A 27,533-nucleotide genomic window follows, 5' to 3' on the forward strand; every position below is an offset into this window, starting at 1 on the left:
CACAACCGGTACTAAATGGGGGTTAGAAACCGGTACTGAAGGTGCTTTCCCCGGCTGTGGGTCCTTCACATGTGCGTAACTTTGTAGGGGTGACTACTTTTATAGTTGCGGTCTGATGCATTCCCGAAAGAGAATGTGCTGAAAATATATCATCCATTGTCTAAAAAAAGTAGTACATGGTCCAAGTTATCTAAAAAAAAGTAGTACATGGTCCAAGGAACTCTTCACCTGACCTGGCCGTGTTCTGGTTCTGGAACTTTTACCTCCTGGGGGTGTTTAGATACGAGGTGTTAAACTTTAGCAGGGTCACATTGGATGTTCGGATGCCAATTAGAAGGACTAAATATGAGCTAATTATAAAACTAATTGCACAGATGGAGTCTAATTCGCGAGATGAATCTATTAAGGCTAATTAATCCATCATTAGCAAATGGTTACTGTAGCACCATATTATCAAATCATGGACTAATTAGGCTTAATAGATTCGTCTCGCAAATTAGACTCCATCTGTACAATTAATTTTATAATTAGACTATATTTAATACTCCTAATTAGTATACAAACATCCGATGTGACAGGTACTAAAGTTTAACGCGGTGTTCCAAACACCGCCTAAATTAGAAGATCTCATCCTGTGAATTCTCATCAAGTTCGCGGTCTGGTGACAATGGAACGCAAGCATTGAATGCCGGTGGGCTGTCTGTACAGGTGGCATGCCGGTGATCAGTGCCGGTGTGGACATAGCTTGCCAAGGGGGACAAAACTATGCATAGCCAAGGACCGCCTAAAAACTCCTAGAGAATCTGTCTGAAAGAATTGAAACTCATTTCAGATTGCTTCCAACCATGGAAAACATTTTCAAGGTGGACTATCCGGGCAGCAGTCTACGGAAAGGAGCAGGCTACTTTTCAACGCGAGCCTTTTCGACCCAGCTAGCCGATAGCCAGGCTCTCTGAACTCTATAAATCCAGCATTGCTCGCATTCTGCTCTTGCCACCTTTGGTTCTGCTCCGACACTGCAAACACGTCCATCAGGAGCTCATCCTTTTGCCTCCAAGCGCTATCAGCCTAGTGACATCACATTCTAGCTCCCAAGCTTTCTGTCTAGTATAGGCAGCCAAGCTTCATCCATGCCGGCAAATATGATCTCCACCAAGTACGGCACACAGCAGTTCATTTATTTATTTTCAGCTTATTTTTAGTGTGTGGATGATACGTGCATTCATAATTAGGGATTTCAAATCATTTAATTGTCTCTTCCGTTTGCTTCATCCTCCATGCAGGTTCCTTGAGAAGGCTGTCCTTCCACTGGATGTTATTGCTCCTCATGTGAAGACTGAAGGTACTGCATGCTTACACCAAGACCATGGCATGGCTAGCTGTTTCTGTGTAATTTCCTCTTGCATTCTTGATATCTCATCATGTTTAACATCTTCCTCCATGTTACTACTACTCCAATTCAGCTGTGCGGACCAGCGTTCTTCGCAATCCAAACATGGAGAAGCTTCAGAAGGGCTACTTGTTCCCGGAGGTACCAACTTGACAAGCGTAGTAATTTGCCGTGTTGTTTCGCTAAAACTAACATGTTAAGTTGATCCTCCCTCATCAGATTAGCATGAAGCGTGAAGCTCACCTGAAGAAGTACCCTGACGCTAAGGTCATAAGCTTGGGTATCGGTGACACAACTGAACCCATTCCAAGCGTCATAACGTCAGCTATGGCTGAGGTATTCTTTGTTCTTTATTTGAAGGTTGAACTGTTCTTTTCTCCTTTTTTTTCTCTGAACATGCAGGCATGCGAAATTTTTTTAAACAATATAAAGCTACATGAGGTGTTTTAATAAAAAAAATATATTGTCAGTCTAATTATATTTTTTGGCTGCATAAATAGCCAATTATTTTAGTGACACTTCCGGCGGTTTTCATCAGATATATAAACTAGAGCAATGGTTAGCAACTAGACGATATCCCTGCCTTGCGGGAAAATGCGTGTGGCTGATCAATTATATGCTCATGCAGCCAGCAAAACAAAATGTTAAATGGATAAATAAGATCATATCATAACGTCAAATTGAGATCTAATCTCAAAGACGGATCCTAAAAATTATTGAGCAAGAGACTAGCAGGCGGTCTAGTCGTGATGATCCGTTTGCAACTTTGGACAGACGCTACAACGACCAAACTGATCAAACTGCCTGGATATAAATAACGGATATGTTGAGTCAGACTGAACTTGCTAGGCTTGCCAAGAAATAATGTTTGCAGCAGAAAACTAATTTGGGCGTGAGGAGATATATAGGGCCGTTAATGCAGTCTTACCTGACATTATCCTCTTATAGACACAAGAAGTGAACTACTCCTACTTGTTTGGTCCACATACTTATCTTTCTAAACTTGCTCTCTAGCTAGTTTCTTACCCAAAATAGTCGAAATGATCGTTGTCCTAGATTGTGTCTGTCATCAGCATTGAATTATTTCCTACTTCCTACGTTTCAAATTGTAGATCGTTTTGACTTTTCTAGGTTCATAGATATTATTATACATCTAGATATAGTGTCTAGATGTATAATAATACCTATGAACTAAAAAAGCTAAAACAACCTACAATTTGGAACAGAGTACATCCCAAAATATAAGTATTTCAGATTTTAAAAGTCAAACCATCTTCAGTTTTACTGGCTTATAGGTAAAAGAATAACAACATTTACAGTAGCAAATTAGTATTATTGGATATATTATAATTATAATATATATTTTCGTAGTCTACTTCCTTGATATGGTAGCTGTTGATACTTTTTTATATAAAGTTGGTAAAACTTACTGTAATATAGTTTAACTTATGACAAAACTAGAAATGCTTTTACGTTTGTAGAACATAAGGAGTATTATATTTGGTTGTGCTGTTCACCATGCATGAGTGCTTTGCACAATGTTAAATCAATACTGCAACATGTTAACGTCATGCTCGCGTGTTACCAGATTCTCACACGTTTCGTTTACATAAGAGAACTTTCGCCTAAACGTAGAAGAAGATTATGTTGTACTAGTATTCAGTAAGTGCCAAGATCCTTCTGCTCCACCAGTTGGAAAATTAGCTGAACTTACTGTTGTGTGTCATTTGTTTTACATGCTGGACTTTTTCTACCGAGAAAACTCGAAAGGTCCTTCCTTTGTCAAGGTTTTCCCCTTGTTCGAGACCCCGAGGGCCTGGTGTACGTCACTGCAGCCACGTCATGGCCTCCCTGTTCTCGCTGTTTTCCACACATACTGCCACAGCATCTGTAAACTGACGTACTCTCCTGGTCCTGGCCAAACCTATAATATGGGTTAAATTACACCGACCCGAGAGAGCAATTTCCAGTTTCCAAATCGTTTGGTCAATGGATGTCTTCGTCGATGTCTCAAATTATAAGTTATTTTGGCTCTTTTAGATTTATATAGTTTGCTATGCACTTAGATATACGTACCTTATCTAGATATATCTATACATCTAAAAAAAATTAAAACGACTTGTAATTTGGAACGGAGGAAGTACCGGTATGCCACATTTTGACAGCAGGGGACAGAAAGGAGCATGGGATTCGATGACTGCAACCCTTGAACAAATTTTAGGCTTGCTTGCTTGACTTTGGTGCGGGTTCATGCACGTCTGAGAAGTGAAACCATTGAACAAATTATTTCATCGGCTTGATTAAATAGATTACCAGTTTGTGTACTTGGAATTAAAAAAAATGCTGTCCTGTTTTTGCAGTATGCACTTGCGTTATCCACTCCAGAAGGATACCAGGGTTATGGACCGGAGCAGGGTCAGATGGTAATGCAGAGAACCCTCAGCACTGAACTCTGAAGTTCAGTTAATCCTACAGTTACGTACAGCAAGCCCATGTGGCAGTTCACTGAACCAAGATCTGCTTTGCTTTGTGAAAATGTGCAGAATCTGCGCAAGGTCATTGCTGAGAAAGTGTACCCAGACATGGGGATAAAAGAGTCTGATGTGTTCATCTCGGACGGAGCGCAGTCTGACATCGCACGCCTCCAGGTACACTCAGCGACTTGGTTTACTGAGCTGTTTTTGCCATCTTGGCTACTGCTAAAGAGATCTCACCTTCTTCTTCCCTGTGCATTCACGGCACGCAGACGCTGTTCGGGCCCAACGTGAGCATCGCCGTCCAAGATCCCACCTTCCCGGTACGACAACCCATTTCACAGGCAGGGCCGCCAGATCGTCTCTGCAGCAGCTGATCGATACGATTCACATGCTCGACCGTGATGTCCGTGTGCAGGGCTACGTGGACAACGGCGTGATCGTGGGGCAGACCGGCGCGGCGGACGAGGCCGGCAAGTACGCCGGCATCGCCTACATGCGTTGCGCGCCGGAGAACGACTTCTTCCCTGACCTCTCCCGCGTGCCGCGCACCGACGTCATCTTCTTCTGCTCGCCCAACAACCCGACGGGCCACGTCGCTTCCCCGGCGCAGCTGCGGGAGCTCGTCGACTTCGCGCGGCGGAACGGCTCCATCATCGTGTTCGACGCGGCGTACGCGTGGTACGTGTCGGAGGGCAAGCCCCGGTCCATCTACGAGGTGCCCGGCGCCCGGGAGGTGGCCATCGAGATCTCCTCCTTCTCCAAGTTCGCCGGGTTCACGGGCGTCCGCCTCGGCTGGGCGGTGGTGCCCGCCGAGCTCCGCTACGCCGACGGATCCCCCGTCGCGCGCGACTTCGACCGCATCGTGTGCACCTGCTTCAACGGCGCGTCCAGCGTCGCCCAGGCCGGCGGGGTCGCCTGCCTCTCCACGGAGGAAGGCCGGGGCGCGGTGCGCCGCGTCGTGGGCGTGTACAAGGAGAACGCGCGGGTGCTGGTGGACACGTTCGCGTCGCTCGGCAAGGAGGTGTACGGCGGCGCCGACTCGCCCTACGTCTGGGTGCGCTTCCCGGGGCGCCGCTCGTGGGACGTGTTCACGGAGATCCTCGAGAAGACGCACGTCATCACCGTGCCGGGCAGCGGCTTCGGCCCCGGCGGCGAGGGGTTCGTCAGGGTCAGCGCCTTCAACAGCAGGGACAGGGTGTTGGAGGCCGCCGCCAGGCTCAGGAAATTCCTCGCCTGAGCGCCGCGCCGACCTACACCACCGCATTTATTTTATATATATGTATATGTAGTACGTGATCAATAACATTGTTACGCGCTGATGATGCGCTGACAACTATACTACTTAGAATGTGTACTCGTCAATCCACAAAAATGCACACCGCACATGTATCTTCATTGCTTTATTCGAATAATAATTTCAGTTTTCACACATGGACCCGTCCATTGCCAAAAGAACTCACGATGTAGAGCTTCAAAAGCTCTGGAAAGGGGGTACGGGGCACAAAAAATTCGCACGCTATAATTCTCAAGTTACGAGGGCCCTCTTCTATTTCCATAGCTTGTGCTACACAGGTATGCACCACAGCTGTACAAGGATTCATTTTCAACCATGAATGAATCCATGATTCAGACGAAAAGACAACTGAAGTTTATTCAGATCAGATACTGAAAGATGCTACCGTGGGTTGTTTCACAGCAAGCGCTTATACCACTTCTGCTCAATTATTTTGTAACTGTTATGAAGACCCCACCGTTTAAACTCTTCCTTTTTAGTCACTTTTACTTTCTTCCTTCGCTTTCCTTGTCTTGGTTGAGGTTCAAGTGGTTCAAATTCTCCTCAAGAGGTGGCAAATCGTCATCAGAATCACCCTCAGATCCTTCCTCACTTTCCTTGTCTTGGTTGAGGTTCAAGTGGTTCAAATTCTCCTCAAGAGGCGGCAAATCGTCGTCCGAATCACCCTCAGATCCTTCCTCGCTTTCCTCATCTTGGTTGTGGTTCAAGTGGTTCAAATTCTCCACCAGAGGCGGCAAATCATCATCAGAATCACCCTCAGATCCTTCCTCTGTGCTTCGACGTGATTTTTCTGCTTGTCACACAAAATATTTAAGCAAAATTAATGACCACAGAATCAATTTAGTGATCTAAAGATGGATAGATTGTGGAAAACCCGGTGTCTCTGAGATTATTACCATTTACAGGTGGCTTTGGAACACTCGAGTTACTTGATAACCAGGAATTCTGCACATTGATTATCTCAGAGCCACTTTCACATTGGGAGTATGCTTTCAGGAGGTCTCTGCACATAGTTACAAAAGAAGGGTGTGACAACCAGACCTAAATGCATCATGTAGAAAGGGGCACACCTAGTATGTAGAATTCAGGCTTCATAAACTGCTGAAGGTTTGACATGAAAAAATAACGTTGGATGGTTGCAATGACTCATATTATTTTAACCATAACTGAATGACCTCTATCCTTAACATGACTCTGCAACTGCCTTCTGAAATTTGCTGGATAATGGTGAAAAAGCGGAACAATGATATATGCTATACGCTGCCTCTTAAAAATATCTGAAATACGGTACCAATGTGCTATTAGTGTATACAGGACAGCATGGATTGTCTTTGGCAACATCCTTGGTTAGGTAACCATTCAGCTTATGGAGGCAGAAAATAACTTCATCTATCCAGCTTTTGCTTACAGAATACAGATTGTAGTTTGCACAAGATGGTATAGTGTTCAAACATCCATTACTGTATGTATCATAAACACGGGAATCAATGTATGATCATTAAGTACAGAACCACTACAACCTGCATATGATACTTTAAATATTCCACTGGACTAACCTGTTTAGCGACAAGAATGCGTGGCCCCACTTGAATTTCCCTAGCAGTAAATGTGCTGTATCTTCCTCCCCACTGCAAATACATAAATAGCATGAGCTGACACCTGATAACAACTAACTTCTACATCCAACAACAAGTTCGCCAGCAACTTCTGTTAGGTAAGCTTTCAAAAAATTACCATATTATGAGGGCTGCTGATAAAGCTTCCACACAAGACAGTTCACATGGGCGGCCATAGTTCACAGGGTTTGCTGCTACCAACCATGGCACTGCAAACGTCAAAATAAACCAGTTCCATTGAACAGATACAATTCTGATTTGTATAATATATAAAGCCACATTCTCAGACAACTTAGTTGCATAGGCTCTCTCCCATTTGTAGGTGGGACAATATTTGGATAAAGAAAAACAAGAAAATCAGCTTTGCAAAGAACAACGAGCCAAAGTCACAACCCAAAATGGAATTGTACAGGATCAAACTTCGAACAACAGTAAATTTGACAAAATGATCAAATTTAGAAATGATAACTGCTTTCTACATTATACATAATCATTTAGTAGATTGTATTCATGTGCATTACTAGGATCCATGCAGAACAGATAGGACAGAATAATCCCAAGGACCACATGCATAACTCGTAATGATGATTAATGAACATCAAAGATGCACTGTCTTATTGAAGTTATTTAGATATAATTATCTTACAGAGACGAGGAGCACCACAGCGGAGTTTCACAAAAGGGACATCACTTAAGCGTGCCCAGGAACAATCAACCACAGCCAATCCTTTTCTTTGCACAATAGAATGATCAGCCTTAGATACACATTGTGTCCCAACAGGGCTGAAACAGAACGGAATGAAAACAAGTAAGCAGCAGAACTAATAGTGTGTCTCAAAGACCAATTTTACTGGAGCAATCTTTAGTTTGTTTTTAAAATTTACAGCATAGAAAATGTTTAAACGCATACATTGTAAAAATACCTGAGAACAACACCACCAAAACCATTGGTCACTCGCAACTCCTGGAAGACAAATAACAATCTTCTTAAGACCAGCTAATTTTTTTGTAGCTGAGTGCTAGACTGCTAGTGTTGACAAAATGTGTGTTTACAAGAACAAACTGAACACTAGTTTGAGCAGAGCCAGCATGAATACTAGTTGGAGCAATCTTTAGTTTTTTTAAAAAAATTACACCATTATATCAAGGCAAAATTTGCTGTATGACATGCAAAGTGATGTCGATTTGCTGATGGACACCGAAAAAAGTATAATTGGCTGGTGGACACTCTAGTTTTGTGATAATTTGCTGGAAGACACCGCATTGATTAAAATAATATTTTTAGACTGAATAGGAGAGAGAAATAGAGGGAATGTTCATTTTTACCCCTGGTCCCACTGGTCAGACCTTTCTTCTTCCTCTCCCTCCACTTTCTCCAAGGCCCATTGGCCGTTGCTGTGCTATCCGCCAGCCTGAGCAACTCCCCATATCCCATCCATCTTTCGTCCACAGCACCTCCACCTACGCCGCCCCACAGTCCCAGCTCCACCCCACTCAAAGAAGCTCCGGTGGCCACATGCGCCTGCTCTTCCCTGCAGCCATCTTGCCCCAAGCGGTGTGCGCCGCCTCTGGCCCGAGCTTCGCCCGGAGGAGCTCCGATGGCAGATAGCAACGCCGCGGGCGCAGACGCAGGGGTACCGTGGGGCCTGCAGGAGGAACGGGAGGAGGAAGAGGAAAGAAGTGAAGGGAAGACTCCATACAAGATTAGGAGCTTTAGATTCATGAGTGGATGAGCTTAATCCAACTTGGGACAACCTCAATTTCTACTTGTCTAGCTCGATTTAGTGCTCCGCTCTTGCTGACCTCATGCCTGATGCAAACCACCGCGTGTCGTCGAGCCTCTAGCCATGGTCGGCAGTGGCTTTGGACGGCAGGGCTCGGGCTTGGCGAAGGGATGGGTTTGTAGAGCTCGGCGCAGCGCGGCTTGCCACAAGTCCAGGGGCCACAGCGATCGGTCGAGTCTAGGTGCAAGAAATCGCAGAAGGGAGGAGGAAGAAGGGGCTGACCAGTGGAGCCAGGGGGCAAAAATGACCATTCACACTATATCTCTATCATGTTCAGCCCAAAAATATTATTTTAATTAATGCGGTGTCTTCCGCAAATTATCACAAAACTAGAGTGTCCACCAGCCAATTGTACTTTTTTCGGTGTCCATCAGCAAATCGACATCACTTTGCATGCCCACAGCAAATTTTGCCTTATACCAATGGGTATCCTAATTTGTATATTTTCATGTATTTCGTCAGTTTTAGCATGTATATTGGTTCAGAGTGGATGAGAAGGGTTTGGTCGTTTGAATATTGGTGAATCAAGTAGTGTGCTACCTTTAGAAGCCCAAACCTTGAAAGCTTACGACCAGTACACCTTTTAACATCGCATTGCCCAAAGTCCTATACAACAACAAATGCAGAGCATAATCACAAGTGTCAAATGAGCACCAAATGATTGTATACGAAATAGTGCACCTACCCACATTGCGAGCTGAATTCTTGAACCTTTGAATTCCTCTTCAGTGTCTTCTGGATAAATAAATGATATTCTCAGCAGTGAGATTAAGATTTTGACTTCTGACACATGATGTAAATTTGCAAAGTGATTTGGTGAATCCTTAAACTGGATGTGATGGTTTATAAAAGAATGATATGATGGAGCATATGAAATAATTAACTCTGGTCATGTTTACTGTTATGTTTAAGGAGGCGCACAAGGAAAAATTGAAATAATTGACAGCTGAGACAATTTCTTTTCATGTAAAGAACTAAAGATATCTCAACATGATACATTAATTTATCAGTTTTCGACATGTTCAAACCACAGAATATCCAAAAATACAAGAAAAACACGTACCTTCCTGCCTTGGAAGTGACGTCCCAGGACCATCATCCCTGAAATTGAAGATTAAAAGTCTGGCTTTACTCCATTTGTAAAAAGAAGATATCAATATTATAATCCAATAGCACAAATTAAACTGAAGTGAACAATATCTATGCAGCAAGAAGAGCAAACGCACCCCACCTAACTTAACAAAACGATACCACAACGGAAAAAAATTTACATTTAATCAAAAACGGGCTAAGAATTATAATCGAGACCTTAAGTTGAACTGATTCGTCTCACTAATACTAACTACAGACCGTTAAAATATAGTGCAAGCAGAGATGAAATAGTTGCGTGTTATTACATGGATGCTTCTTGCTTGGCGCGGCGCGAAGACGAGGAGGAGGATCCGCGGCCGCGCCTGTGGCGGTTGTATCCCATCCCGGACGGCTTCCCGGCGGCGGCTTCGCTCGGCTCAAGAGAAGGTTTAGGACTTGCGGTGGATGACTAGTAGGGGTGCGGTAGGGCGGGCTGCGGACCGCCGCGCTGGTGGCGATTCCGTTTGTCGGCTACGCGGTTGCCCACGAAGGCGGCGGCTGGCGGCCGGAGAAGGGAACTCACAGGTCTCACTCAGCCGCAACCGCACGGGGGCACGGCACGAGCAACCCGGGGCGATGCGACGATGCCGAAGGGCTTGCGGCGCCCTAGCGGGCCTTCCTTGTCGTATAATGGGCCTGGAAGGCCAGTTGCCTTTTCGGGGTGGGCTTGTCAAGAAGGCATGTGGATTATAAGTCAGGCCCTCCGTGCTGAGTGACTGAGTGAGTGTAGCCCCGCCCGGACCTCAATCATCGTCCAGCCCAGCGGTGCAACATTCTGACAGTGTTAGTGGGCCGAATGTCCTTGCAACCAGCACATCAACCGATCAACGCATTATACCATCATGCTTGCATACCTGTCTTGACCTTGGACGAAATGCATGGGCAGGTTGATCCTTCGTTGGCGTGTCAACCATGGCAACTCATTCGCTGCCACTGTCCCGGGATTTTTTTAAAAAATGATTGAGACCAAAAGCAATACACGGACATGACACGAATATAGTAGCTCATCTACATCTTCGGGTCGTTCGTACTAGGTTGCTTCACAAGAGGATCATTTTCGTCTTTTTATTTTTGCCCCTGATTTTTTCGATCCATGGTTTATATGTCCTGGTGTCAGATTGTCTGAATTAAAAGGTGAGCTTCAGAACTTCTTCATGTGATCTTTTCAAAACTTGGCCTGAAACGATGCCGTCAAATCGAGAGGGGACAACGAAGACATGCCCTGATTTTCGCTCCGTGACGATACCATATCCGTCTAGAGAACTCCCCCTGCTGCTGTTTTATCGTCTCCTGCTGAGCACACGACCAAATCTCCAACAGCTGCTTCCTGCAGGCTGACTGAAGAAGTTGGCCGAAAGCAACCGTTCTGTTATTTTTGCCACTGTGACCGGAATGCATCCACAACATCTGTGCAGTTGTACTAGTCGATTAAACCATACACTATGCATATAAATAAAATTAATCATACATCAATAATGAGAAGAAGAAAAAAAAGTGTGTACAAATAATTCCGTCATAGAACCCTAATTAAAACAGAAGAGAAAGGAGCTACTCTGCAGAACCAGGAACAAGAAAGGTACAAACAGTATCTCTAAAGGCACAACATCGATATCACATCACTCGCTCGCAGCAAAACTAAGCCCACACGCGCATCGTGGCAACCGTGCGCGGCCGTGGATTCTCATCACGCGCCCTGTTGCCAGCCGGCATTGCCGTTGGTCGCCTTGTTGGCGTCGCGCTTGCGCTTCCGGATGGCGATGGGCCAGGTGATGGCCTCGAGGCAGAGCGCGATGCCGCCGAGCGTGGCGAGGACGGCGATGTAGGCGGTCTTGTAGCCGCTGGCGGGCTTGAGGATGTCGAGCCCCTTGAAGATGTTGATGGCGCCGAGGATGATGACGGAGTAGCCGACGGAGTGGTGGTAGATGTTCCAGTAGAGCCTGTACTTGTTCTTCTTGTCGGGCCTCAGCAGCAGCGCGAACACCTGCAGGGTGGCCAGGCAGAAGATGGCGATGCCGATGTTGCGGTGGGGGTGGTAGGTGACGCCCACGGACTCGCTGCCGAGCTTGAGCCCCAGGCCCCAGCCGGCGACGCCAAGGATGTAGCCGGAGCACTGGCAGGCGATGTGGAGGTAGAACCACGCCGGGTCCGCGGACTCGAAAACGCGCAGGTACCGGGCGATGATGGCGCCCGTGGGGATCAGGATGCCCCAGGCCACCGCGTTCAGGATTCCGTGGATCTGCAGCACGTTTCAGTCAAGGTTAGAAGTGCTGGGCGCCAAAATCGTCTGTGTTACGTCAGGAAGCAGGAAATTTGTCATCACGCATCAACTTTTGAAGTGGCTAGCAGGTTCGTTCAACTACTACTCCCCAGAAAGACGTGCCGTTGCTTCTGGGAATTGGATTCTGACCCCCATCCTTTTGATTTCTAGTCTAGCATGAATGGATGATAAGAGAAAAAGCAAACCACCACCCCGCTATATATCCCACATCAATCCGGTTGGTGAAGCAAGCAAATCGAGTTTTATTAGACCATCTGGCAGATTTTATATGTCACGTCTAAACTGATGCGATCGATCATGTAGCTTTCATACTTCCTGTCATCTCCAACCCAGCCGCCTCTCAATCAACACCACGTCGCCGTCATCTACTTGATCGCTCATCCTAATAACTTATAGAAACCTAACGTCTGAATAAGTCGACGAGGAGAAGAGGCAATCAATCAAACATTAAAAAATTATACAAAATATCGTCTTGCTGTTATCTGTTTCGTTGGATAATTAGTCAAGGTAACCGGAGGGGAAGAACCGGAGAAGAGAAATGGAGGAGGAGCTTACATTTCTGCGGCGGAGCCTGGAGTTGGACGCCCCGGTGCTGGAGCCTGAGAGGAAGTCCAGCCTGGTGGCGCTCGCCAAGTTCGCCGGCGCCGTCGGGTGCGGCGCTATTTGCCCGCTGCTGAGCGACCCGGCCTGCCACACCGTGTTCTGCTGGGTGGCGTTCCCGGGCAGCGCGATGGTGGCGAAGATGGTGTACGCGCCGCCGGAGTACTCGACGGTGGGCGCGACGGGCACGTTGAACTTGAGGGTCGCGGGCTGCAGGCTGGGCGACGTGGAGTCGAGGTTGGTCATGAGGACGGAAGGGGAGCCGCTGCTCTGCGTCGCGACGAAGACGCTGCTGCCGACCATGCCGCGGCTGTTGGGGTTGATGCCCCAGCCGACCCAGCCGTCGGCGCCCGACTGCGCCCGGAACGCGATGTCGGCGGTGCCGTTCTCCGGGTGGTACGTCCAGTGCAGGCTGGCGCCGAGCGTCGGCATGCTGTTGCACCGCCCGAAGGTCCGGCCGTTGCTGAACCTCGCGGATAGGCAGTCCTGCGCCGTCGCGGCGGACGCCAGGAGGAGCATGGCGGCGCCGACAAGGAGCCACGCCGTGTGGCCTGGCCGCGCCATGGCTACTGGTACCCGGAGCACCTGGCTTGAGCTGTCGTTGATGATTCGAGAGGTGCCGATGCAACGGGAGGTGAAGGCTTGAAGCTGCAGCTGGTGAAGACGGGAAAGGGCAGCCGTGCTATATGTAATGGTGGTGGCACGCTCGCGAGCGCGCGCGGTTGTTGGGAGGTTGTCGTGTGCGTGGAAGGTTCGGTCGGGGCTGACCCGGTCAACAGTTTTTGCAGTCTCATCTGGGGATTTCATTTCCCATCTCTACGAAACAGCACACAACGGCCTGGCTGCTACTTTTAAGTTTTCGAACGTGTTGATACGACGTGGTCTTCTCTTAGGCGCTGAATAATCGAGGTAGTATTTTTCATTTGGGACAAGCGTGTGTTGAATGTTCCAGGGAGGATATAATACGGCGAGTTCAGATTATTTGGACTGAAACAACTGGGACATGCTGTAAACATGGCATGATTACAGGCATATGCTCTAGGATTTTTGTTTTAACATAATAACAGATAATGTCAGCTACCATTTCAGCAAAGAAGGCTGTGCTAGCTTCAGCTGCTGTACAAAAGGGAAAGGCAAGTCCACCGTATGTCCGAACAAGAGGAACGGACCCATCGCAAAAATCCCTGCCATGCCATGGTGAGTTGGGCGCGTAGTCATGTACCTGCCCCCGGAGTGCGGGGGCATACCTTTTCCACGGTTTTAGCGGGGGCGTGGCCCGGTTCCACGCCGCCGAGTTGCCGAGAGTTGTTGAGGGAGGCTGGCCAACAAGGCAACTAGGCAGCGATAGAAGAATTCAGATAAGAGGATTAGGTGAGGCTGCAGGGGCAAGTTCATTACTGTAGACCGTGTTCCCCTCGGTCAACTCGATCACAGCTCTTGTGTGTTGTGTTATTGTACTTGTAGCTTCCTTTTCCTTCTCGTGCGGCTATCCTTTTCGTACGCTTCAGGCAATAGCATTGTTTGGAGAGAATTGGGCATGTGTTCTTTGGCCTTTGCAATTGTTTGACGAGCAATCGAGTATGCTTGGGAATGGGGACTTGGGACAGCTCAGTCGTTTCATTTTAAATTTAAAAAGCGGCCACTGTGCTGTCTAAAGGCTCCGAAATATCTCGAGCTGTTGGTACAAGCTTATCTTGGGCTTCTTGCACAATATATCTAAACTCCCCAAAAATCTTAACATTCCCCAACTTGAATCTCTCTTTTTCTTTAACAGTTCTTCTTCCACTTGCATCTTTTTTTCCAACAAGTGTATTGTAAATTTGATTGGCTGCCGATGCGCTTTCGCTGCGTGCATGAGAGCACGCGACATGTGCCCGGCGGCCGGCGCGGACGGGTTCGTCTCCCAAATCTACGCAGAACGCACGGAGGACAGCAGTTGGAGGCGGCCGGGGGTATAGTCTCCACGAAGTCTTCGTCTTCCTCAGGCGCGTGCCATATGGACGCCGGCCACCCACGCGTTCCATTCCCTTTCTGATCAAGACATGGTTAGCAGTTAAGACACCGCTCACGGTCGACTCGTTCTTGTTCTTCACATAGATTAGTCCTAGTAACTCCAACGCAACGCAGCTTCTGCTCATATGGGTTGATGATGCAATCTGCCAGTAGATCTTGCACCTTGGATCTTCCGTTTAGTTGTAGATGTGTTGGTTTTCACGGTCGATTTTGACTGCTGCATGTACTGTCTGTATTCGGACTGTATGCAGTATGTAGATACTCGTAGATTACGAGACAGAAACACTGGCGACACTTCAGATGTACCGTAGCAAAATTCAAACTCTGACTCATACATGTTGACGGCCAGCTCAGCTCTGGGCTTCAGTTTACATCGCAAGTTGTAGGTGCCTGCACCTGCAAGGACGACGCCACCGTATAACGCCGATCTTGAGTACTGGATTGAGCAGACTGACTGAAAGGGTTTAGACTTGGTGATGAGAAGCCGAACACGAAATCACCGTGACGACAAAGCCTGAAGACTTTTTGAGATGAAAGTCGCTTTCATATAGTATTCAACTTTGCAGATGGCCGTGAGGATTGCGATGTTAATTGCGCATGCTTGTAGTACTATTGAACAACTCGGTAAAAATAAATTTCCTTTGCAAGATGAGACGGAAAACCAAACTGCTACAGTAACTGGATAGTAAACCTTTATGCGTAGCAAAGCAAGAAATGAAAACGCCACGGCTTTGCCAAACCTGCCCAACTCGGCAACTCACTACCAGTCCTCTTCACCATAACGAGCTCATTTTACTGCACCTTCTTTTTCTCAGAACAGTGCTATTAATTTGCTGGTATTTGATAGTACAGTCAAATACCACCGTTAAGTCGCATTCTACTACGTATGGATGCTGATTGCTGAAGAACAAGTGTCAGAAGCATTACAGTTAAGCCGCATTCTACTACGTGTGGTACGTGTCCCACTTTTTGCTCGAGACACATCGTACTCCGATGTTTATTATATTTAGCAGTCTTCACCACCGTTTCACGATCAACAATATATGGGGCACACACCTTTTAGCTTGCGAGAACGATCTAACGAGACAATCCATTTGCACCAAGAAATCATTCGTTCGATCATGTACTTGTACATTTCATGCGTCAAAGTGTTGATGATTATCAGATTTGAGACACTAGTTAGCGTCTCTTTCGAAAAAAAAATATTGGCACACGACCGTTTTTTGCGTTTTTTTTTTACTTTTCTGGCCTTTTTAATTGAAAAGCCGAAGACATATCAGCCTGCTAACCTACTTATGCTCTCCAATTTTGTACTCAGTAGTACTCTCTGCTAGTTCCTACAAGAACAAACATTTATAACATAATGCATGATTCAAACATAGATAAGGAAAAGAGGGAATGGATGATACATGATTCTTTTTTTCCTTTTTTTCCCTATCTAACTATTGATGCGAAAACATAGTCGATGAAGTAAACATTTAACCACATTTTGAACAGTGGACTAAAGTTTGAATATATGCAAGAACAGAACAAGCAACGATGGTTGGTGGCAACGCCACGAAACATCAAAAAGAATAAGGCAGCTGGTTTACTCTTCATTCTGTCGTTGTCTTACTTTTCATCTCTGTGGTGGTCTTACTGAAAATTCATAGAACAATTTGTGAGGTCCAAAAAAATATATATGCTGGAATATACAGCCATGCATAAAAAATTCGAAACTACGTATCAACTACTTTTCTCTGCATCTCAGGGAACGCTTCTTTTAAGTTATCCACTTATCCGTATTGTGAGAATAGATTGGTGGGGTTATAACTGAAAAGTCTACCACTCGTGCGTTTGCTTTCTCGATTCACATTAACCGTAGGTAAGACAGGGTGCGACATGTAAGGTGATTTCCATCATTGACTGCCACGCTTATTTTCCAGGGCTTTGGAAAGGAATACAATATTCAGCACAGGACTGTAAAAACTATCTGTTCTATACACATACAACTGCAGTTTTTCATAGTCAGTCTTCATAGAACACGAGAAAGCGTGTCTCTGTTTAAATACACAATGAACTACTCGGACTGATTCCTAACGTGAAGCATCATTACTGACATCAGGTGGTCACAACAAAAGATAATACAATGGGAGGTAGTTGTTGATGATCTCACATTAAGGTTTGCTAGCTCTAACGGAAGCATATGCTACCAGTACACATCGTTCACATACTACTAGCTAGTACAAACAGTAGAATAAGTTCTGCGGCCTGTTCGCTTCAGCTTATTCAGCCGGCTTATCAGCCATCAAACAGTGTTTTCCTCTCACAACAAATCAGCCGTTTCAGCTTTTCAGCCAGCTTATAAGCTGAAGCGAACAGATCCCTGGTAAAGACTAAGCAAACTATGGAGGAAGGAACGAAGGTGCCAAGCAGGATCACTTATACGTCAGCAAGCCATACGACTTGTACTAGGAACTGGTCGTTGGGATTTGACTTTTGTACTAGTCGGTCAAAGTGTAACGTGATGCAGGAGTGTGGATAAGAACAGCATATTCAGAAATCAGAACAGGATACGGAGTGTATGTTAGCTCCTTAGTTTATAAGAGAAACATATAGTCACGTTGATAAAAAAGAAAGATGTTGCTTGCATGTCGCTGCAACTGCAAGGTCCGAACAAGCAGTTGGCTAGTTGGGTTCCATGGCTACTAGCCTACTACAGTATTTCTTGTTGACCTCCGTTTTGCAGCACGAAACGCGCTTTCATCCCTTCTATACGCCTAGCTGGGTCGTCGTCTATTGTGAACTGTTCACCTGTGATTCTGTGAAGAACCGTTGGTTGTTCACCTAGTAGCTGGTAGTTGGCACCAGTAAAGCACCGTTGGTTGTTCACCTACTCATCCTTATTCCGTAATGCTCAGGATCTAGAAGGTCGAAAATACTTTCCCCTGTCGCATGCTACTTTTCATCCGCAAGACAAGTGACAACCTTCAGTGTTTTCTTTGGATACCTGGAACCTACTACAAGTACAAGGGCAAGACTTCACCCTGCAGGCCTCGCATTTCTTCAGAGCTATGCATGCTGTGTGCATTTGACACTGGCGCCGCAGCAACACAGGCCAAGCCTGGTTAGGTTGAGGCCTGCAGCGATTATCTGAGAGAAAAACCCTCCGGTCAGGATGTGTCCGGGTACACGCATCCGTCCGTACATGCCGAGGCTGTAGCAGGTCAGGTGCTGCACCTAAAGTCGCGTTGCACGATGATACCTGAACCTGCTGCACATTTCGCTATCCGGTGCCGATCGGCTCTTCTTCTTTTTTTTCCCCCCCTATCTTTCTTCCAACCCGGCTATCGTGTTGCCCCGGCAACGCCGCACGTGGTGTGATGAAGGCGTTTCGTCAGCTCGTCCCCGTAAGTCACTGCGCCTTCAGTTTGAAGCCAAGAACATTGGAATGAGATGCTCTGGTTCACGCCGCGTAGTAGTGTTAACTTAAACTATCCTATCATGCCCTGGCCCTGTTGACTGTTGTGTTTTGGAACGATGGGTGCTTTAATTTCGTGCGTCCAGAGACGACGGGATGGAATGGAAGTTTGGAACCTTCGGCGGCGTAGTGACGGCTTTATAGCCCTGCAGGGGTTGGGCGGTTGGTATTATATAACTCGGACGAACGACAATGGTGATGCTTGGGCGCGCGGTTAAGCAAAGCTGGCGGCGGCGTTAAACGGGGTCAAGGCACCTGCCCGAGAGGTCGGTTTCAGACCTTTCCCCACGGTGATTTCACCCCGGATCAACGAAAATTATCAGGAGTTCAGGACTAATCCTATCAAACATCACGTCGTGACCAAGCGATGCGTGTGCGCCGTGCGGATGGGGACCGTCGTGACCAAGAGTGGGGACCGTCGTTGTCAAGGGTGGGGACGAGAGCAAATCATGCTGATAACGTGTTAAGAGTAGATTTGTGCTAATGTAAATGGGAGACACAAATGACAAGAGTGGAATCTCTGTGTATTGCATTGATCTGTTTGTACATATATGAATATATATATACACACACAAGATAAATGGTCACGGTGAAAGGGTGCGAGACCCTCTCGATCAGTAACCACCAAGGATAGTTACTGGTGTTGATCGCCGATAAATGATTCACAACAATTGACATCCCGACGTGGTGCTGCAGCGAGCACGCGACGCCGACCGTGTCCGTGTGCCTCGCCCGGAGATCCTCCCCAACATGGCTTTGGACATCCCAAGTCAATCAAATGGGCTAGGCCTGGGCCTCGCCGTGCGGATTTGGGTGGGTGTGGGGGTAGGCCGCCGGCAGTGACTGTTGGGCCTGATCATGCCCTGCTGCCAAAAAGGCTGCTTCTGTGTCTGCCCCGTTCGCACAGAAAATGGGCTCTGCTACGTTTGAGACGACAATACCATAACTTTTTAAAATTTTAAAAAGAATGGAAACGGCAGATGGAATGTAAAAGTAATTATTTAGACAACACATGAACCTGGGATCATCATGAATGAAAGCACTAGCAACACATGTACAGGACCTACAATCAATCTGGACTGGAACAATGTAAAGAAGCACTAGCATACAATGTATTCGGACAAGACAGAATGGGTCGAGTCGTTATTTCAGAAAAAAGAATGGGTCGAGTCGACGGGTGCGATTTCCTTCACTGGTGGGCAGCCGGTAAAAAAACACTGCAGCGTTTTAACCCAGAAACTCCCTCAGGTCACGACGGTGCACCCTGGAGTTGGGTGCCCCTGCGCTCCGGTGGTTGCCGGACAGGAAGTCCAGCTTCTGGGCGCTCCGCAGGTTCGCCGCGGACGTCGGGTGCGGCGCTATTCGCCCGCCGCTGAGCGGGCCGGCCCGCCACACCGTGTTCTGCACCGTGATGTTCACCGGGTTGGTGCCAACCCGCCAAACCAGCCTGTAGAAACCAGCTACTCAGCTTCCATCTAGGTTGGGCTAAACCGTGGTTTAGATCAATAAATCCGTCTAACAGGGCTCATCGGCAACCAACGCTGCGTGGCAGCGACGGCCGGGCCGTTGACGATTACACGAGTCCCATTGAATCAAGCTAAACACAGATCACTATATGTTACCGGCAGCTAATCGTGGGGATGCCCCCAAGATGCGGTTGTTGCACAGTGAGAGGACCTGGAGGCTCCGCAGCACGCCGACCGTGGCTGGTGGCGCACCGATGAGGGTGACGCCCGGGAGGTGGAGCTCCACGATCGTGGTGTTGGCTGCGTCACACCGGACGCTAGTCCAGGTGCAGGCCAACACAGACACGTTCCAGCCCAGCGCGTGCTCATGCAGCGTGCCCGCGAGGAACTCCTGCAGCGCCGACGTCGACAACTCCTACTGCGGCAGCTCCGCGGACATGCCGCCGAGCGCCGAGGCTGCGACGGCTAGTGCCAAGAGTAGCACGGGCACGACTATTCTTTCTGGGTCGCACCATGACAGTGGCGCACGCCGGGGCGGGACACGCAACTACGGTCTGGATGGACGCGAACGCTGCCGACGTGGGGAGCCACTCGTAGCTTCCAGCAATGACGTATGTTGTCGTCGGTTTTAAACCGCACAAACCAGCGAACCAACCCGCCTGACCCGTAATCATGTGGTTTGATTTGAGAAACCGTGTAAACCCGCGATAAACCGCCGTTGAACAGGCCTCCCCGGCAGCGCCATGGCGTAGATGGTGTACGCGCCGCCCGAGTACTCGGCGGCCGGCGTGACGGGCACGGCGAGCTTGAGGGTGTTGTTGGCGAGCGCCGGTGCCGTGCTCTCCAGGTAGGTCGCCAGGACGGACACCGCGCCGCCGTTGCCGTCCTGCGAGTGCGAGGCGATGAACACGCTGCTGCCGGCCATGCTGACGGGGCGCTCGGTGTTGATTCCCCACGCGACCCAGCCGGTGGTGCTCTGCGGCACCCGGAACGCGACGTCGGCCGTGCCGTTCGCCTGGTGGTACGTCCAGTGCAGGCTGGCGCCGAGCACGGGCAGGGAGGTGCAGCGCTGGAACGACCGCCCCGCGGGGAACTTGGCGGACGAGCAGTTGTTCTGCGCCGTCGCGGCGGTGGCCGCGACGAGGAGCAGCGCGGCCCTGAGAAGGAGCCACGCCGAGTGGTTTCGTCGTCCAGCCATTGGATGCCGAGCTGGACGACGAAACCACATCCACAGTGGAGAGCACCGAACACGTACAGATGCGAGTGCGAGTGCGAGTGCGCGTGCGCGCTCGTGTGCTGCGAGGGTCGCTAGATCTTTTGCACAATGCAGCCTTGAGGTGTGCCCGGAAGCGCCAGATGCTGCTGATTCTTGAACTCTTGGTGCAAAGGCAAAAGGAGGCCGGCTTTATATAAAAGATGGCTGGACGTCATGGGATTTCAGGTGAGGTTGTTTGGACTGTTGGCTTGACGACGTCGACACTGTCAAAGTATCAATATTTTGCAATCGCATACTGAGTCAGAGCCTGTATGTAAATTCTTCATTCTATACACCAAAAGATTCATCTCCACAGACGTGTCGTATGTACCATCCCTTGTCCAACACCTGAAATCTGGAACAACCAAAAACACGGTGACGAAGGGGGTGTTTGGATACGAGGTGTTAAACTTTAACAGTGTCATATCGGATGTTCGGATGCTAATTAGGAGAACTAAATATGAGCTAATTATAAAACTAATTGCAGAACCCTGTGCTAATTCGCGAGACGAATCTATTAAGCCTAATTAATCCATCATTAGCAAATGGTTACTGTAGCACCACATTATCAAATCATGAACTAATTAGGCTTAATAGATTCGTCTCGCGAATTACACTCCATCTGTGCAATTAGTTTTGTAATTAATCTATATTTAATACTCCTAATTAGCATCCAAACATCCGATACGACGGGTGTTAAACTTTAACATAGAGCCAAACAGTATATTATCCGCGTTTGACTTCCTCCAGATGGTGCCCTGCCGCCTTGCTATCCTATCACATGGGATTGCGTACATATTTCGTATTTTCGGGGAGAACATCCCGTTCCTTTACACATTTTGCTATTGTAACGCCGGTACAATCCTCTGCTATCAAGATGGACCACGTTTTGCCTCTGTCTCATATTTTGTTACATTTCGGGGGTTTTTTTTTCTCATAATTTTGCAATTAGCTTGTTTGTTTCTAACACAGTTCGTCAGTTTCATCTAGTTTCAGTTCATTAGAGAGGAATTTAAATTTGGATGCCACATCATCCGTATGAACGGCGAAACGGGGATGTTTGGATACTAGGTGCTAAACTTTAGCAGTGTCACATCGGATGTTCGGATGCTAATTAGGAGGACTAAACATGATCTAATTATAAAACTAATTGCAGAACCACTATGCTATTTCGCGAGATGAATCTATTAAGCCTAATTAATCCATCATTAGCAAATGGTTACTGTAGCACTACATTGTCAAATCATGGACTAATTAGGCTTAATAGATTCGTCTCGCGAATTAGACTCCATCTGTGCAATTAGTTTTATAATTATCCTATATTTAATACTCCTAATTAGCATCAAACATCCGATCCATGCTAATGACTGCTCCATTCTGTCCTTCCTCATCTTCCTCTTTTTTCTCGTCCTAGTTTACCATTTTTCTTTTAAAAAAATGCTATACATGAAGATGCTTACACACTAAAACTCAATCATCACTTGAATCATGCACGCATGCTAGCTCCATTCCTGTAATGCAATTGTTGAAAGCATATTATATTCATACAACACATTTATTAGCATTTTGATCTTGAGACTCGAACTTTTGTAACTGGTGGCGGGCTTCCTTTTTTTTTTATCCACGAGAATTCCTCAAGTTACGACGGTGCACCATGGAGTTAGTCGCCCCGGTGCTAGTGCCGCCGGACAAGAAGTCGAGCTTCATGGTGCTCTGCAGGTTCGCCCCGGACATGGGGTGCGCCGCTATCCGCCCGCCGCTGAGCGGCCCAGCCTGCCACACCGTGTTCTGCACCGTGTTGTTCCCAGGGAGCGCCACCGTCACATAGATCGTGTACGCGCCGCCCGCGTACTCGGCGGCGGGGGCGACGGGCACGTCGAACCTGAGGGTCCCGTTGGCCAGGCTGGGCGACGTGCTCTCGAGGACGGTCGTCAGGACGGACGCGGCGCCGCCGCTGGCGCCGGGCGAGGCGAGGAACACGCTGCTGCCGACCATGCTGCCGGGGCGGTCGGTGTTGATGCCCCAGGCGACCCAGCCGCCGGCGCCCTGCGGCGCCCGGAACGCGAGGTCCGCGGTGCCGTTCGCCGCGTGGTACGTCCAGAACAGGCTGGCGCCGAGCACGGGCAGGGAGATGCACCGCTGGAACGACGACCTACCCGCCTGGAACTTGGCCGGCGCGCAGCCCTGGGCTGCCGCGGCGGCCGCGAACAGCAGCATCAGCATGGCCCCGGAGATGAGCCGCATCGTGTTGTTTCGTGGCGCCATATCGCAGGTAGAACACGTATGTGCGTGCGTTATTCTGCTCCTAGCCTTCCCACTCCAGGTCCAGGCGCGAACGCACACTAGCGAGGTTGTCGGAGCCCGAGGCGTGACGCTTGCGACCTGCGAGTGTGAGAGCAGCAGGGAAGAGGTATGTGCTATATACAGTGCTAAACTACAGCAACATCGCAGCATTTTGCCGTACAGAACTACGCCAGTATATGCGATTTCTTCAGATTTTTGTACAGTTGTACGCTAGCCTATTATTCGTCGGATCCACCGCCGTGTCGTACCGTCCAGGGACTTTGGTCTCCTCTGCCGGCGTGTCGTGTCCAAGATTTCTGAAGAATCTCCGATTTCTAATGGTTTAATCCAAGTGTAATCGCGATGCTCGCAGTGTAGAAGCAAAATATTTCCCCGAAAGGAGTTGAAATTAGACCGTAGGTCCGTAGGTTGAACGAAAATACTTGCAGGAGTTTTGCAACTTGAAGTGGCTTTCTGGCTTCTACGGAGGAATTTGTAAATTTTCCAGTATATTCCGACGCAAGCGGTTTTGCATACGGACCGAATCTGCTGGACGCTAACTTTGTTCGGTCCAGTCTCCGCGTCGATGTGCGACGGTGTATTGCATCCGGTACGTTGGAGCCAAATTTGTATTGCATTGATGCAGATTAGATATGCGTAACGTACAGTTAACAATCTGAGTGTAAACTGTCACTTCACTGTATCAATGATGGCCAAACAGCTGAGCATCGAGGTAAGTATTTATGATTTTAATATGCCAGACCCAGCAAAATTCTCAACATAAACACATCAGGAAAACCTGCCAGTTACTTGAAGCAAATCTAGGTTTCGGGCACGTTCCACAGCTTGTCCAAAAAACAAAATTTACATATGCAGGTATGCTAAATCAACATAATAAAGAACCAAAGACTGACGCTACCTTTCTTCAGCATGTCTCTCTCCCCTATCCTGTTTTCCAGTGTTTAGGCTTTACTAAGGCTTGGCAGCATGAAGCTAAAGCATCCGATGCATCAAGAATTGGTGGAAGGGTGAACGGGGGCAGAACACCCCCTTTCTCATTCCCAATTGTCAATGCAGTCGCGCCAAGTGTGTGAGCCATTGCAGCCTTCTGCTTGTTGAGCCCCTCCATGATGCAAGAGAACGCTGCAAAGGTGGCGCAGCTCTGGAGCAATGCTTGCGGTGCTCCTGATAAAACAAAAACAAACATGTATGAGAAGGATACACAAAAGTCCCAAAGAAATGAAGTAGTAGTCCTATGTTTTTTTTTTTGGAAAAAGTTCATTTTTGACCATTGAACTATAGCCTCCGTTTGGTTTCGACCATCGAACTCGAAAACCATGAATCTTTGACCACTTAACTGTATAAACCGTGTATAATTAGCCATCGCACCGCTTCAACACCTGTTTTGATCCACCCATCCCTTTCCCCAAATCAAGAAGCCGTCGCCAGCCGAGAGAGTCGCGACGGCGGCGGCGGGGCCGGCAAGGAGCCGGTGACGACGCTGACGGTGTGGCGCAAGTCGCTGCTGTTCAACTACAGGGGGTTCACGGCGTTCAGGGCGCGCCTCCCCGGCAGCCTCGTCGCCACCGTCAAGCGGGCCACCAGCTCCAGCCGCTCCCGGGACGACGAGTAGCAAGGGAGCGGCGGCGGGAAGGCCACCTTCCACCTGGAGCTGCAGCTACTGGCGCGCCTCAACCACCGCCACGTCGTCAGGCTCCGCGACTTCAACGAAGCCCACCATGCCAGGTGTCCTAACTCCTCCTCACCTCTTCTTCCTCCACGCTCTGTTCGTGTCAGCTGAAACCGGATGCTGTTCTGATGCTGCTGCTAGATGTCTGTCCCAGGTTCCTAGTCTTCCGATCACATTGAAAATTGTTCTCGTTCTGACCAGGTTGAGGAGAGGTGGGTGTGGCTGGTGTTCCAGTACGGGGTGCTGGTGACGGGCCTGCTAAGCGGCTGCGTCGCGCCGGCAGTCGACGTTGCCACGCAGCCCCGGCAAACCAGCCGATGACGTGGCTGCTCCCGCCACGCCAGCCCCAGCTCGTGGCGGTCGCCTCAGCGGCAGCTTCCTCCGTGCCGTTCGGCGAGGTGGTGGCATCGCGAGCCAGTAACTACAGGCCGTAACAACCATCGAGACCGCCGCCACCCCTGCCTCGAACGGACGCCCCGCCGCTCCGGGCCGGTGCCGGAGCCGCGTCCGCCAGGGTCACGCGCGCCGCCGCCATAGAGGGCCCATCCTCCTGTTTCCACCGCACCCCGCCACCATGACAGGTCTGGAAGAGATAAGGAAGGCACAAGGCCTGACGTGTGGGGCCATCTGAGTCAGCAAGGTGACATAGCGGGTGGATCCAACATGGCGGTCAGAACCACTTAAATCGAGTCAAAACAGGGGTTGAAGGGGGTGCGGTGGCTACTTATACACGGTTTATACAGCTGAGTGGTCAAAGATTCCTAGTTTTTGAGTTCGATGGTCGAAACCAAACCGAGGCTATAGTTCAATGGTCAAAAATGGACTTTTTGCCTTTTTTTTTTACTTTCCTTTTAGGTTATTGCAAATAGAAGCTCAGGGTAGCACAAGCACGAACATTAGCTTCCGCTTGAACTTAGACAATTAGCCAGATACTAACAGCACAGTGCTAAATAGTAACACAATTATAGCCATTCAACACTATTAATGCCAGAAAGCCAAAAAATGCGGTGCAAACTAACAAGAGAAGCACATAACAAAGTTTATAGCATATCTCCAGCCAAGTGCTGGTGGCAATGTATGAGGTCAAGCACCATGCAACTGAACATATATATATAACAGTACGCTAGTTGTTCTCAGGATTCATTAGCAGCAATGATTTTTCTGATGTAACTTGTGCTAGTCACTAGTCAGCATAAAAAGATGCATGCAAGATTCAGTTTCTGTTGAATGTAAAAAAACAGTCATTAACTCATGTTCATTAAGCCATTCTAATTTTTTCCCAGTGTCTAACCCTTGAAATTGATGGCTGCAGACTAATTTTGAAAAAGTAAATGCGCCTAAGCACATCCAACAAACATTTCAGATTCGTTCTCCAAATGGTATATAATTCCAACAACACAAGAGACACTCAAAACTACAAAAAAAAGAGAGAAACATGTAGCAATACCACATTTCTGAAACAGCTAGCTAAACTAAGATGCTTCAACATCGAGGACAGTATACAGAAAACAGTAAGACAAAAAATTAAGTTCGATGTAAATACCTGGGAAGCTCAAAGCAAGGCCAGTGCAACAACCAGCTATACCAGCATTGACAACTGCCAACAGAACAGGTCAGTTCATTTTAAACACTGAACTCTAGATATGTTTGCAAAGAGATGGCTGCTTAACATGGTATACTTACTATCATCTTTCCCACGCAACCTTCTCAGCAAGCATACAACCAAACTCTGGACACCAGATAGAACTGCAAAAGTCTAATCAATGAAATTTCTGTTATGAGCAGCTGCCCAGGAAAGCACATAACAATATTGTCATCAAAGAAATAATTCCATTAAGAACCGCAATCAACTAACCTTGGCAGAGGACCCCGCATTGCTGAATGAGCCCTTGAAACCCTTCTTAGTGATCAAGCCTTGTCCTGCGCAAGGAATCCAACATGCAGTATAAGAAATTTTATTTCAAGAAAAACAGCCACACATGTAGCCAGGGCGGATCTAGGCTCTTTTATCGGGGTCAGCTGACCGTGACGATTCTTTGGCAAACCAGTGAAAAATCACCTATGCACTGTTGCATAATGGTGAGACCCTGACTTGCAACGGTAATGACCCGGTGATATTGCCAGCTAGATTCGCCCCTGCGTGTAGCTAAGTATAAACTAAACCATTATGATGGTACCCTTGGCAACTAGAGTGATAATAGGACCCTTATCGTCCAAACAAAATAAAGATTTAAGTTTCAATTTACTCATGGGCTTTGCATGATATGTGCAATTAAAACCGGAAACAGTACTATTAAGGAGGATTGAAACAACAAATTTAATGGATTTCGACAATAACAAATTCGTGTTATGGAAGGAATTGGGCAGATAGGGGAAAAGGCTTCTATCCTTTACGTGCCCTAATAAGAACCAAAAATCTACAAAGCAAAAAATATCGACACGACCCGGGATAATCAGAAGGTGAGTAGAGTAAAACAAGGGAATCGAAAATCGCTGGAGTACCATATCCGAAGACGGATCCGACGAAGGCGCCGCCGGCGAAGTCCCCGACGGAACGGAGGAGGCAGACGACGGGGGCTGCGGCTAGGGGCGGCGGAGTCGCGCCACCGCCGACAGGGTTGGAGCCCTCGCCGCCGAACTCTTCGCCGTCAGACTCGTTCTCGCGCTTCGCCGCCATCTTGTCTGCGCCCTGATCCTCCTCCCCTCTTCCTGTCTCGTTATCTCGTCCCGTTTCGCCCCCAGGCGCCAGGTGCCCAAGCCCAAGGGTTTGTACCCAAGTTGGAGTGGCGTGTGGGC

General features: G+C 48.1%; 6 protein-coding genes across 7 annotated transcripts; 1 reads left to right on the forward strand and 5 right to left on the reverse strand.

Annotated features, from left to right (window-relative positions):
* Positions 1-973: 973 nt before the first annotated feature.
* Positions 974-5,296, forward strand: LOC117838087 (aminotransferase ALD1 homolog). The gene is made up of 8 exons (XM_034717965.1): positions 974-1,156; positions 1,284-1,342; positions 1,464-1,531; positions 1,610-1,726; positions 3,751-3,813; positions 3,934-4,038; positions 4,137-4,187; positions 4,283-5,296. The coding sequence occupies exons 1-8, from the start codon at positions 1,131-1,133 to the stop codon at positions 5,102-5,104; spliced, it is 1,311 nt and encodes a 436-aa protein (XP_034573856.1). The 5' UTR covers positions 974-1,130; the 3' UTR covers positions 5,105-5,296.
* On the reverse strand, positions 5,240-10,270 carry LOC117838088 (uncharacterized). Of its 2 annotated transcripts, none has more exons than XM_034717967.2 (10): positions 9,959-10,270; positions 9,625-9,662; positions 9,247-9,293; positions 9,102-9,167; positions 7,701-7,741; positions 7,424-7,560; positions 6,896-6,986; positions 6,718-6,789; positions 6,058-6,164; positions 5,240-5,951 (listed from the first exon to the last, which is right to left on the reverse strand). In XM_034717967.2, exons 1-10 carry the CDS (start codon positions 10,033-10,035, stop codon positions 5,647-5,649), a joined length of 981 nt encoding a protein of 326 aa, XP_034573858.1. In that variant the 5' UTR covers positions 10,036-10,270; the 3' UTR covers positions 5,240-5,646. The 2 variants fall into 2 exon arrangements, with proteins under 2 accessions (XP_034573858.1, XP_034573857.1); XM_034717966.2 differs by having other exon boundaries at positions 9,247-9,296.
* Positions 10,271-11,113: 843 nt separating this feature from the next.
* On the reverse strand, positions 11,114-13,254 carry LOC117838086 (cytochrome b561 and DOMON domain-containing protein At5g47530). The gene is made up of 2 exons (XM_034717964.2): positions 12,526-13,254; positions 11,114-11,928 (listed from the first exon to the last, which is right to left on the reverse strand). Exons 1-2 carry the CDS (start codon positions 13,132-13,134, stop codon positions 11,377-11,379), a joined length of 1,161 nt encoding a protein of 386 aa, XP_034573855.1. The 5' UTR covers positions 13,135-13,254; the 3' UTR covers positions 11,114-11,376.
* A 5,862-nt stretch (positions 13,255-19,116) lies between these two features.
* LOC117835800 (auxin-induced in root cultures protein 12) lies at positions 19,117-20,995 on the reverse strand. The gene has a single exon (XM_072290966.1). It carries the CDS (start codon positions 20,735-20,737, stop codon positions 20,180-20,182), a length of 558 nt encoding a protein of 185 aa, XP_072147067.1. The 5' UTR covers positions 20,738-20,995; the 3' UTR covers positions 19,117-20,179.
* A 1,214-nt stretch (positions 20,996-22,209) lies between these two features.
* LOC117836194 (cytochrome b561 and DOMON domain-containing protein At4g12980) lies at positions 22,210-23,663 on the reverse strand. The gene has a single exon (XM_034715570.2). The coding sequence runs from the start codon at positions 23,216-23,218 to the stop codon at positions 22,382-22,384; it is 837 nt and encodes a 278-aa protein (XP_034571461.2). The 5' UTR covers positions 23,219-23,663; the 3' UTR covers positions 22,210-22,381.
* Positions 23,664-23,769: 106 nt separating this feature from the next.
* Positions 23,770-27,485, reverse strand: LOC117838575 (mitochondrial import inner membrane translocase subunit TIM22-3). The gene is made up of 5 exons (XM_034718652.2): positions 27,240-27,485; positions 26,593-26,657; positions 26,421-26,493; positions 26,281-26,334; positions 23,770-24,232 (listed from the first exon to the last, which is right to left on the reverse strand). Exons 1-5 carry the CDS (start codon positions 27,412-27,414, stop codon positions 23,991-23,993), a joined length of 609 nt encoding a protein of 202 aa, XP_034574543.1. The 5' UTR covers positions 27,415-27,485; the 3' UTR covers positions 23,770-23,990.
* Between the last annotated feature and the right edge of the window lie 48 nt (positions 27,486-27,533).

This window comes from Setaria viridis, chromosome 9 (assembly GCF_005286985.2).
Source record: "Setaria viridis chromosome 9, Setaria_viridis_v4.0, whole genome shotgun sequence".
NCBI classification, from domain to species: domain Eukaryota; kingdom Viridiplantae; phylum Streptophyta; class Magnoliopsida; order Poales; family Poaceae; genus Setaria; species Setaria viridis.

Coding starts and splice junctions, on each gene's coding strand:
- LOC117838086 (XM_034717964.2), bottom strand. CDS start 13,134: ATGGCGCGGCCAGGCCACACGGCGTGGCTCCTTGTCGGCGCCGCCATG. Junction 11,929..12,525: donor CCAGGCTCCGCCGCAGAAAT/GTAAGCTCCTCC, acceptor AACGTGCTGCAG/ATCCACGGAATCCTGAACGC.
- LOC117838088 (XM_034717966.2), bottom strand. CDS start 10,035: ATGGGATACAACCGCCACAGGCGCGGCCGCGGATCCTCCTCCTCGTCT. Junction 7,742..9,101: donor CAAGGTTTGGGCTTCTAAAG/GTAGCACACTAC, acceptor TTTGTCTTCCAG/GAGTTGCGAGTGACCAATGG. Junction 6,987..7,423: donor CTGTGGTGCTCCTCGTCTCT/GTAAGATAATTA, acceptor TGACGTTTGCAG/TGCCATGGTTGGTAGCAGCA.
- LOC117836194 (XM_034715570.2), bottom strand. CDS start 23,218: ATGCTGCGATGTTGCTGTAGTTTAGCACTGTATATAGCACATACCTCT.
- LOC117838575 (XM_034718652.2), bottom strand. CDS start 27,414: ATGGCGGCGAAGCGCGAGAACGAGTCTGACGGCGAAGAGTTCGGCGGC. Junction 26,335..26,420: donor GTTGCGTGGGAAAGATGATA/GTAAGTATACCA, acceptor TTCTGTTGGCAG/TTGTCAATGCTGGTATAGCT. Junction 24,233..26,280: donor CCTTGCTTTGAGCTTCCCAG/GTATTTACATCG, acceptor TTGTTTTATCAG/GAGCACCGCAAGCATTGCTC.
- LOC117838087 (XM_034717965.1), top strand. CDS start 1,131: ATGCCGGCAAATATGATCTCCACCAA. Junction 1,157..1,283: donor GCAAATATGATCTCCACCAA/GTACGGCACACA, acceptor TCCTCCATGCAG/GTTCCTTGAGAAGGCTGTCC. Junction 3,814..3,933: donor GACCGGAGCAGGGTCAGATG/GTAATGCAGAGA, acceptor GAAAATGTGCAG/AATCTGCGCAAGGTCATTGC.
- LOC117835800 (XM_072290966.1), bottom strand. CDS start 20,737: ATGTGGTTTCGTCGTCCAGCTCGGCATCCAATGGCTGGACGACGAAAC.